The following is an 11,991-nucleotide window of genomic DNA, read 5'->3' as shown; positions in this document are numbered from 1 at the left end:
ATTTAATGTACTGGAAATAAGCATGGCACGATGAATAAAAGGCATCTGTGACACAAAATCATTTCATACTATCTCTGAAACATTAGCACAAATACATATTACACAAATAAATTGCTCTGTCTGTTATGTTTCAATTCTTTACAGATATGAGAAGCATGATGTAATTACTGTACAGTATATTTAGATCTGATTATTTCCCCTCCCCCTCCACTACTATCCCGAGCTGCTACGTGTTTACATCAGAGCCAAATCTTTTAAAAAAAGTATTTTTAAAAAGTGCTTTAAAATGTCTATTTTTTTCAGTGACGCCATAGAAGATTCAGATTCAGATTTTGGTTTCTAAAATACTATGTTTGTATAGGAGATGTGTGAGCGATTGGAGCCCTTTAAATGCCTAAAAATCATCAATTGCAAAAAAATTTTTTTTTTTCTGTAAGAGTCTAAAATAAGGGTGACAAATAACCCAAATAAGTTTTAACAGTAGTAAACATTACTACTCTAGCATAACTAAACTAAAGATGTTAATGATGACATAAAAAGTGGCATAACTAGTGTCAGTTAATAATTAGTTCATCATGAATAACAGTATAATCTCAGTAAGTACTGTTAATTAATGTACCCTTATTTTAAAGTGTTCCAAGTTTTAATTTAGTAAACATTCTTTACAATCCCTTATCTGGTTATTTATAAAAGAAAAAGTGGTTCTTCTTCTTCTTCTTCTTCTTCTTCTTCTTCTTCTTCTTCTTCTTCTTCTTCTTCTTCTATGTCATAACTCAAAGAACCATCTGAAGCATTGAAATAAATGACAAATTTCCCAAATATGAAATACAGAGACCAGATTTATAATAAATATTTTGTTGCTTTCTGTAAAGGATTAATTTTGAAGACCATTCAATGCAGTTACATACTGGTTCAGCATCAAACAGAAGTACAGCAAACTCCTCCATAGGTGATCTAGGGGAATATTTGATGTTATTACAACATCTGAGTCAAAGGTTTAAAGGTTGAGTCCCTGTTGGAAATAAATCAGGAGCAAAACTATTAATAGAGTGACTTTTTGAAAAGGAATTGGCTTGGGATGTTTGGATGAGTTGAGCTTAAAAGTGAGATGAGCATTTGAGGCCCTGTCTTTTGTAGGTATTTATCTTATTTTGGTATGATAGGCATCACTACTTCCATCTATATGTTATTGGTCATATGTTCTGCATTGATGATTTATTTGCAGAAAATGAGAAATGGCTGATAACAAAAAAAATGCAGAGCTTTTAGACCTCAAATAATGCAAAGAAAGTTTTAAGAGTTCAGAAATCAATATTTGGTGGAATAGCCCTGTTTTTTAATCACAGTTTTCATGCATCTCTGCATCTAATTCTCCTCCACCAGTCTTACACACTGCTTTTGGATAACTTTATCTCACTCCTGGTACAAAAACATCAAGCAGTTCAGCTTAGTTTGATGGCTTGTGATCATCCTCTTGATTATACTAGAGTTTTTTAATTGGGTAAAATCAAGATTTTCTCTGCAACCAATTTAAATATTTTTTTCTAATAATGTCTTAAGTAAATTCTGGGGTGCTGTTATTTTTTATGTTATATGTATTTCTCTTTTTTTAATAAAATGTGACAGGGCTATAGTCAGAAATCATAATGATATTGCATCACAATATTTGACATTATATATATAAGATATCAGTGTGCCATTGATCCAGAAATACTCCATTTCTAGTGATAAGCTGTAGAAATATTCTCTATACATAGAAGAGATTCATGTAGTTAATACTTAACTCTTTACAGCAGAGTCTTTGGGCCTCTGTTTATTGATGAACGACAGCAATCATCCAACTCAGTGTTAATCCTTATTGATTGGATTTGTATTGAACATATCTGAAATTTGACTTAATTAAGGTTATCATAATTAGGGCCGTAATTATTAAAGAGACTAAGGGCCCTATTTTAGCAATCTATAGCACACCGGTCAATTGCACATTGCTTCAGTTTGATTTAGGGCACGCAAAAGGCATGTACTAATTCTCTTAATAAATCATGAGTGTGTTTTCAAAGTAACGTGAAATAAACCAATCAGTGTGCCAGTTGTCATTCCCTTTAAGATACAAATGTGCTCTGACTTTGGCACATTTGTAACTTAATAGCGTGGTGCTTTTGTGCATTGCAGCAGAGGATACTGACCTGCGCATTGAGAGCAATATGTTATGTTATTCATTATTTACTGTTGTTGAGTTAAAAGTCGGCTTTGGCGTGTGTGTGTGTGTTTCACGAGTGTGAGTGTGCGCGCAGGGCACGCAGCGTGCATGGCGCACCTATAGAAATAAACATTTTCTGATGATTGACTGTTGTATAGGTTTATTTCAGTCAGTGGCACACCTGTGTTTTCCGCTGCCAAGATAGAAACAGGTCAGATATTTACATGAACACACCTCACTTCCACACCACAACGTCCGTCAATGTAGATTTACTCATAAACACTATTTTAAATGGTAAGGTGTGAAAATAAGACTGGTAACGGGGTGTAAGATAGCAAAGAGCATTGCGACGTTCCTTATTCAGGGTGTACAATAGGGCCCTTATTCTCCAATCGTGTCTTTACAAGCGACAGTTATTATCCTGTTGTCTCATACAGCAGCTCAGAATGATATATTTTTTCTGAAAAACTACTATGCTCACCAATGTTTTTTTTTAACTCTGTGCAAACTCTCTATCTCTCTCACCAGATAGTTGATTGCGCTAACAGTCCATAAAGCAAATGGATTCATTAATTGTAAACTTTCCTTTGTGTAAAAATTATTTGTAAAAATTCCCTCTCCCCATTAAACATGACATCCCCAAACACTGAAACATAATACACGTTCTAGATGTCTAGATGACTGAAATCTGAATGGTGAAGGCTACAGCATGACCATCTAAGCATACAAAGGCTTAAAAAATCACAATACTTGTAAACTCTAAACTCTAGGCAGATATACGTAGATAGAAAATTCCAAAAAGCAAAGCCCCAAGGCAGTGGGCAGGAGTCATCTGTACAAGTTGTTTACAGTGAAACATATAAAGCCAAGGCCACCAGCTTATTGTTTTCTGAATTTGAATTTATACACTGGTATAAACCACCAGATTTGTTGTGGATTAGTGTTTTTCAAACCTGGACCTGGAGGCACCTTGCGCCGCACATTTTGGTGGTTTCTCTGCTTTAACACCCTGAAAGAGCAAAATCGAGGACATCAATGGCAAGATGGCAACTCAAGCAACCAAAGAATCTCACAAATGTAAGTATTTACCTTGTTAAAAACATAATAACCACTATATTTCCATAATTCACCATAGTTTAATGTGTAGTTTCAATGTTTAATGGCCTTTTTGTATCATAACAAGCATTAAAAAGGGCTAGTGGTTTGTTTCTGTAGCTAGCAGACTTCCCTGTTCCACTTTAAATGGTGCAACAGATGGCAGAAGCTGCATCGTTTAAGGTGGAACAGAAAATTAAAAGAAAATGAAAGTTAATAAAAGCTAATTTCAACTCTCCATGACAACGCAATTAAGGAATGGACAAAAATAATGAATTTCTGCCCCCTTTTTGAAGACATAAATTGCCCTAAAGTTAACTATAGTTAACCATCAGCTAGTAACTCTGTTCCAATGGGGTTCCAAAGGGTTGCACTCAAAAACAAGGGCTAGGGGTACAGAAGAAAAATGGGATTGGGCCAAAGACTTTGGACATGTAAGCATGTAAGGTAGATTGTATTTATAGGATGTTAGATGGAAAATAGATATCAAGGCATGTTCCTCTTCTCAAATCTATTAGTTAAATGAAGTGTGTGGAGAAGAGAAAACAACACATGTGCAGAGCAGGGTGCCCCCAGGACCAGGATTGAGAAGCACTGAACTAGACCAACAACCGATGTAGGCTCCGACTCCTTCTTACAGATAAAACTCATCACAAGCATTGATTCCCCCATATAAGGTCTTAATTGTACAAATGTGAAAAAAACTTAATGGCCTCTAAAAGGTTTCTGAATACATATCTGCACCATTGAACGTCACCCAAAGATTTGCCAGGTCTGAACTGTATCTTAGGCTCATCCTAGAGCATGGATCTGGTGGGGATACAAAAATGCTGCTCGGCAAACCAATGCTACCAATGCAGAAAGATGTATTCCAGAGAAGCAATAGGTTCTAGAAGCATTTCCTTCCTTTCCTTTAACCCTTTGATGCTCAACATAGGTCGAAAGTGACCCGGCTGAGTTTAAATTTTTATATCCTTGCTTTTATATCTTTACTTGTTTTTTTTTTATTATAGGACATCCTTATTTTATTATTTTTAACTTTTTGAATAAAATCCCTTTTTGTATCACTACTACCTACCCCTCTAATGCGCAACATGAGTCAGCTGTGCTGAGCTGTGCTGAACTGGGAAATAGTAAATGTGGGTTGTGTCTGACCCAAGTGTGTAAAATTATGATGGAAAAATACAAAAGCTTCTTCATAGATCTTTAAGTAATAAAGGAAAATGACCCTCAGTTATACATAAATAGAACATAGAACATAGAAAATGAATGCTGGTCATTTTTGACCCATACTATGTGCAACAGAGGGGTACTAATAAAAAAGGGCTTTTATTCAAAAAGTTGCAAAGTTGGAATTTATTTCTAAGACATATCATAGAAACTCTCTGCCATTCATGAAGTCCCATAGAAAATGAATGCAGGTCATTTTTGACCCATGTTGCACATTAGAGGGGGTGTGCCTATGTTACGAATCAAAGGGTTAAACCCTTTTTTTTTTCTTTTTTTACACCAGTAACATTCGGGTTAAGGTCGAGTTGTGCCTTTGCCTTTTTTTTTTTCCACACAAACTTTCTCATAGTTAAAAATTCCACAGCATGGGATTTTTAAATATTACATTTAATGTTCTTGTTTTTTTTTTTTTTTAAGATTGTATATTATTTTTAAAAACCATCCTACCTGGTACTAGTTCTGGTCTTCCCTAAACAATGTTTGGTTACACATATGATAAACCAATAGAAATCACGAAAACCATCAGATATATCATCATCAAAGATGCCATAGGCAATAGAACTGACATTAATGACCACATTGAGACCAATGTTTTGTAACATAGTCCAGACTTCTTTTGACCGATAGCATTCCATTAAAAAAATGAGAATCAAGAGTCTCCTCATGTGTGCAGTTAAGCATTGGACATTGTACAGTTTTTACAAAGAACTCTAACGCACAACAGCTCTAACAGGAAGTCTTCTAACCGCAACCAACCAAGAATTATCTCTCATTTTTTTCAGAGAAATTTGGACTTAAAATATTAAAATATATTCTTTATGCAGATTTAATTTCCATCACTGGTAAGAAGCTTAAAATAGATTTCTTGATTTATTGATCAACGTTTCTTCTTCAGATTTAGGCCTAAGTTTCAGTTCTTTATCAGTGTAGTTGCCTCAAACATTTGCCTTTCTGTCTTACAATTCAGTACCCAATCCCAGTTTCCTCTTGTACTCACCTCAATCAAAAATAGAGTGGCATCTAATCCATTCTAATGATCGTTTTTTTCTGTATTTATTCAGCTTGTGCTTCAGATCAGCTTAATTAAAGATATCTGCCAGCTAAGCTACTTGAGCGTGCATCTTATCTATACATTGATCGACAGCTAACCCAAGCTTTGTCTGTTCATGTGGAGGAAATGTGCAACTCTTATACTGTATAAACTACAGTATATACACTGTATACCTTAGAGTATCCTCTCAGAGCTTTTGTGTTTGTAAATAGCTGCTGCCATTGATGGCATAATGTGCTCTAAACATTAAGTACAGTACCTAAAGCAAAGCACCTTTTCTTATGCTTCACTGTTTAATTAAGCTTTAATGTCACAGACATTTACTTCACCAAAATATGACACCGTTCATGACAGCAGATGAGTCTTACATAACCCAGTTCATAGTCAGATGTACACAGTCATATCAGAATATTATGACTTCTTTTGGTGCCACTTTAAAATAAGACTACCTTTATACAGGGTTTATAAATGGCTTACAATTCATTTATTAATCATTAATAATCAGTTATAACACATACAAGGGCAACAATATAGATGGATGTGGATTCACTATTTGGCTAACAACATTTGTTGCCCTTTCTATGTATGTGTTATAACTGATTATTAATGATTTTTAAGGCATTTTAAGGCATTACAACCTATTTAGTAACCATAAATAAACAAATTTATAAATGCTTTATAAAGGTAGTCTTATTTTAAAGTGGTATCCTTCTTTTTTATTTCTACACTTCAGCTCCGCTGACCATATTAGAGCACTTTTCTACAGTTTTCTTTTTTTCCAGATCTCTCTAGGTTTCTCTGCTTGCTTTATTATCCTCCTTTCACCCTGTTCTTTAATAGTCTGGACCCCACAGGACATAACCTGCACCACAGAGCACGTCTTTACACTACAACTCCACCACCATGTCAGCACCACTGCATTGCTGCAAATCAGATTCCAGTCAGAACTAATTCCATCTCTTTAGCGTTTTCCGAATTAGTGACTGCTCACTTGTCCGGCCTGACCACCAGGCTTTCCTCCTGCTAATCGTGTCAGACCAGCTGCCACCAAACTGAACTGCTTGAATATTTTTGCACCAGGAGCGGCCTAAAGTTATCCAAAAGCAGTGTGTAAGACTGATGGAGGAGAACATGCCAAGATGCATGAAAACTGTGATTAAAAAACAGGGTTATTCCACCAAATTTCGATTTCTGAACTCTTAAAACTTTATGAATATGAACTTGTTTTCTTTTCGCATTATTATTTGAGGTCTGAAAGCTTTGTCTCTTTTTTGTTATTTCAGCCATTTCTCATTTTCTGCAAATAAATGCTCTATATGAATATATTTTTGGGGGAATGTGTCCAACATCTTTCATTGCTCTTTCCACAAAAACTATGATTATTTTAGCCCTTATATCTCATTTTTTCCAATAATCTATAGATAGTTTGACCAGAGGAGGATGGGTCTCCCATAATTTCCCATTTTGGTTCCTTCAAAGATATTATGCTCTAAAGCTTTGGGCTTTGCGACAAAAAAAAAAAAAAAAAAAAAAAAAACACTATACAAATACATTTGACTTAACTAACTCCAAATAACCTTAACAACACCTGCTTTGTGGTGGTCCCATGGGGTCCTGACTATTGACGAACAGTGTAAATACAGAATGACTACAGCATATATACAGTATATACAGTATATATATATATATATATATATATATATATATATATATATATATATATATATATATATACAGTAATAGTAAATATAGTATGGTACAAAGTGCTTCTATATGGTGAATACAGTGACTGTAGAAACAACATGGTTGTCATAATATTCTGTGTAGAACCTTGTACCGTAGCAGCAAGCTTGTGCAATGTACTGCTTGCACACACACACACATACACACACACATATACAGGAAAGGAGCTCTGGTAATGTCAAATCACAGAACACTGGCCTCTGCTCTTTGGGTACATACACACATAGTCAGTGCACCTTCAGTTACAGGAATCAACACATTGAATCGTTACATAACAGACATATATATGTATATGTAATGACATAAATGTCTGCACTTTGTTGTATGGAAACCAGCCCACGCTCTGCATTGTCTTACATTAAATTTCACTTATTAACGATGTAATGTAAACACCAGGATTAAAATAAATTAAAACAAAAGCAAAAGCAAGTACTGGAACATATAGGCTTTCTTTTCTTTCTCTGTAGCGTAATTTACCCTTTCTCCCTTTTCTGACCAGTTTGCTCAAGAATCTCTGTAAACATTACACATGATCACGCATCAAAAACAACATGAAAACAGTCCCCCCCCCCCCCCCCCCCCCTTTACCTCTCCTCCCAGTGAACATGCATTGAGTCATAGACACAAATGGTTTGCAATGCACATTCTGAAGGGACTAATAAAGTACAGTTTTTCTGTCACACTTAATAAAGAGAGAATGAAGCTGCCTACACACAAGCGCCGTCTCTTCTCCGCCGCCTCTTAACCAGGGCTTTCGGGCTTTTGGGCTTTCACAAGAATTTTTAACTTGATTCTTGTGGTGGTATGTCATTTTTATAGCGTAATAAAGGCGATAAAAAAAGCCCATCACATTTTGCACTTGTTCTTGCACTTGTCAGCAATGCTAGATTCAATCGTTTTGATATAATAAGCAGTTGTTTACAGATTTAAAGCTGCAAGCAACGAGGAAGCAAGCTGCAATCTGAAAATGATTACCCAATGGAAATGTTAACGGGGGGAAAGTTGGAGTCACAGACTCGGGAGGTCTGAATATTGCCGGGGTCCTCTTTTTTCCTTTTTTTCTTTTTCATAAGTGCAGCTGGTTATAGCACAGGCGGCTATGTCCACCTGTTGCTCCTCGTCAGGGGGTTGGATTTCCTTTCCCTCAGACAACGGATCACACAGATACAGAAGCCCCGGGCTTAAAGACAGCTTCAGCTTTTAAATGGAATGTAAGTTCTTATAGTCTTATAAGTCTAGACTTCTCTCGATACAAGAGAGGCTCGATTAATCAAGCCTCTCGGTAAATAGAAGTACTAATCTAGGATCAGTTCCCTTTATCAATATAGTAGCGCTCAGTTTGTTAAGAAGATAGAAAAGGCAACACTGATCCATGTGTGCATATAACTGCTTCCAGCAGAAATCCAGTACTGTTATTAAATGAAAAAGAAGCTTACGGTTACAGTGAAGACAAGGGGTGGTCATGAGGTAGGCTAGAAGTAGAGGTATCCAGTGTTTAACAACCACATTACAACCAAGTACATTTCAAGTTTTGCTTTAAGTTTTGTTTTGTACCTTCACTTTTTGGTGATGTCGATGGAGGGATCCAGGTTTTCATAGACAAGTGCTGGGAACTATGCACCACGGCTCAAAAAGTTCAGTTCAGTTCAGTAGTGGCATATCCATTACAAGTATACATAAATCTATAGTACGAGACAAGTATGAGAACAAGTTTTCATATGAGCTAAAACGTTCATATATGAAATTATATTTTCCATTTCTTCACTTACCAGACGTTTCTGAAGTCATACAAGTATGGGGTCAGAAATGGAAGCAAACAATGACAAGACACTGTGATTCAAAGATGTTCGAAACTGGCTAAATAATGGATGTCCGAGCTTTATTACAATTCCCGTTTGTGTTGGAAGTGCTGGGAGGCAAAGAGCTAGTACCTAGCTCTACTGTTCCATGTTCACTGAGAGGGGACTGCCTCAAACTGGTGGTCTTCATGTGCTTTTGCCAGCTATGGCTGCCGTAGATGTATCCCTTTTTGTTTCTTTTTGCAGAGGAAAACTTTGAACGTCTCCAACAGAGAATCTCTTGGAAAGCACACCTAAACTCGGGACTCCGACAGTAGATCAGGGGGTTGAAGGCTGAGTTGGCGTAGCCTATCCAGTTCAAGATCCTAAAGGGCAACTTGATGTTGTCCATTTTCCAAATGGCCGACGCCACGTTGAGTACGAAGAATGGAAGCCAGCAGAGTGTGAAGGTACCCATGATGATACCCAGGGTCTTCAGAGCTTTGTGGTCTTTCAAGCAAAACCTGGTCCTCCGGTTCCTCACCTCGTTCCCGTCCTGGGTGCCGAAGCTCTGGGTCCGAATGCGACCTTCCACCCGGTCGATCTTCTGCAGCTGCCGCCGAGCCTCCTGGAAGACACGGCCGTAGACGAACACCATGATCACGAGCGGGATGTAGAAAGAAACGATGGAGGACGCCACTGCGTAGGGCATATTCGTGTTGAAGTCGCAGCAGTAGACGTTTTTCAGGCAGTCCTGTGCAACTTTATCCTCTGACACCCACCACTCCATGTGGATGGGCAGGAAGGAGATAAGACCTGCCACAAGCCACACTGCCAACACCACCCAGCAGGCCTTGCGCTTGGTCAGAACTGACTGGTAGCGCAGTGGCCATGTGATTGCCAGGTAGCGGTCCAGGGCTATGACACACAACGTCTCAATACTAGCAGTGACGCAGAGCACGTCCGTGGCTGTCCAGAACTCGCAGAAGAAGTTGCCGAAGTGCCAGGTGTTCAGGAGGATGTAGCAGGCGCCAAAGGGCACCACCAGAAGCCCCATGACCAGGTCAGCACAGGCCAGAGAGCTAATGAAGCAGTTGGTGACAGTTTGTAATCGCTGGAAACGTGCAATGGCGGTGATGACCAGGACGTTGCCAAAAACGATACCTAAGACCAGAAGTCCCATCAGTATACCCAGGATTACCATCTCGGCATCGCTGTACTCTGAACCATCCTGAGAGGAGACATTCCGTACTGGAGATGATCCATTTAGCTCTAAGGATATATTCATCAGCATGGAGGTGTTGTCCACAATCCATGCATTCCCTCCTTCCATAACCTACAGTATGAAAAAATATAGTATGAGAGACAGTCTGTGTGAAAAAGGTATATAGGCAATAGTTCATTTTGAATGTGAATCAAAATTTTTAATTCTGTATTCTGTAGTTATATAGCAAGTAATTGTTGTACTTACTAAAAGGAGAGTTCTTCACAGTTGCCCAATTTCCCAAATCTTCTTCTTCTCCCTCTACACAGTTCTTCTCCTCGCAGGAGCCCATAAGATACTCCAAATATAGTCCTTTAGAAGTCCCAATAATTTCTCATTTTCACCTACTCTTCAGAACATAGTACCCATTGGTTGCTCTGTCCCTCCTGCTCTTTTTCTTTCTCCCTCCCTCTGTCTATATATCTCTCTCGCTCTCTTTCGCGCGCTCTCTCTTTCTCTCTCTCTTTGAGCACTCTCAGCATTCGAGCACATGAGGTCTCCAGGACTGAATGTGCCTCTGACTATCAGCTACAGCCTTATAGCAGCTGGTGACATCACATCCCACCAGCAGCCAACCAGAGGCTGAATTTCCTGTAACACTCTAGATAGCTGGCTTTAGGAAGAGTTGTAAAATGTCTCGTGAGACTAAAGCAGATAAGGCCATTTTTACATAACACCGGCTGCATTGCATAAACCTGAACATGAAGTGTTTGTTCTGTACTGTTTGGATAAGATTCAAGGCATTACTGTAATTATTACTATAAAAGAAAATTAGGTAATGTTAATACACACATTTTTTACAGTTATGCAAAATATATTTATTTGTTTTCTCATAGTTGTGGTTAAGATAAGAAATAAACCCCCAAGAAAATACTTTATTAATCACATAGCTGAGAAATAAAATATCTGGGCAATATTACAGCAGTACATAGAATAGTACAGAAGTGTAAGAAAAAAAAAATTATATATATATATATATATATATATATATATATATATATATATATATATATATATATATATATATATATATATATATATATATATATAATACATATATACAAAAAATATCTACAAAAAATACCTAAAGATATGAAAAAGAAAAAATATATAAATATATAAACATTATCTAAATATAGAAAAAAATATCTAAATGCACAAAAATAAAAAAATATCTAAATATACAAAAGATTACCTAAATATACAGAGAAATATCTAAATGCACAAAAGAAAGAAAAAAATATCTAAATATACAAAATATTATCTAAATATACAAAACAATTTAAATGCACAAAAAAGAAAAAATATAAATATACATAAAGTGTCTAAATATACAAAAAAGAAAAAAATATCAAAATATACAAAAAAATCTAAATATTTAAATATACAAATATATCTAAATATACAAAAAAAATATGAATATAAACTGCAAACTACAAGATTATCAGAAACATGGTTCATCAGTATGTTTGTATTGTTTTAAACAGTGACCTATGTTATTGCACATAAGTTACCAGTTAATAAACAGTGAATAAGCAGTGCTATTGCACATATTGACGTTAAACAGATTGTGTAACGCACTGCAGATCAGCAAAGCAGCAATAAGTAAACAGCTGTATTTCAAATATAT

General features: G+C 36.6%; 1 protein-coding gene across 1 annotated transcript; it reads right to left on the bottom strand.

Annotated features, from left to right (window-relative positions):
- Positions 1–7,901: 7,901 nt before the first annotated feature.
- Positions 7,902–10,870, bottom strand: adrb2b (adrenoceptor beta 2, surface b). Its single transcript, XM_007231701.4, has 2 exons — positions 10,569–10,870; positions 7,902–10,433 (listed from the first exon to the last, which is right to left on the bottom strand). The coding sequence occupies exon 2, from the start codon at positions 10,428–10,430 to the stop codon at positions 9,177–9,179; it is 1,254 nt and encodes a 417-aa protein (XP_007231763.3). The 5' UTR covers positions 10,431–10,433; positions 10,569–10,870; the 3' UTR covers positions 7,902–9,176.
- Between the last annotated feature and the right edge of the window lie 1,121 nt (positions 10,871–11,991).

Source organism: Astyanax mexicanus, chromosome 17 (genome assembly GCF_023375975.1).
Source record: "Astyanax mexicanus isolate ESR-SI-001 chromosome 17, AstMex3_surface, whole genome shotgun sequence".
NCBI classification, from domain to species: Eukaryota; Metazoa; Chordata; class Actinopteri; order Characiformes; family Acestrorhamphidae; genus Astyanax; species Astyanax mexicanus.
Note: the sequence above shows the minus strand (reverse complement) of the source record. Positions and strands in the feature narration are given on the sequence as shown.

Coding starts and splice junctions, on each gene's coding strand:
- adrb2b (XM_007231701.4), bottom strand. CDS start 10,430: ATGGAAGGAGGGAATGCATGGATTGTGGACAACACCTCCATGCTGATG.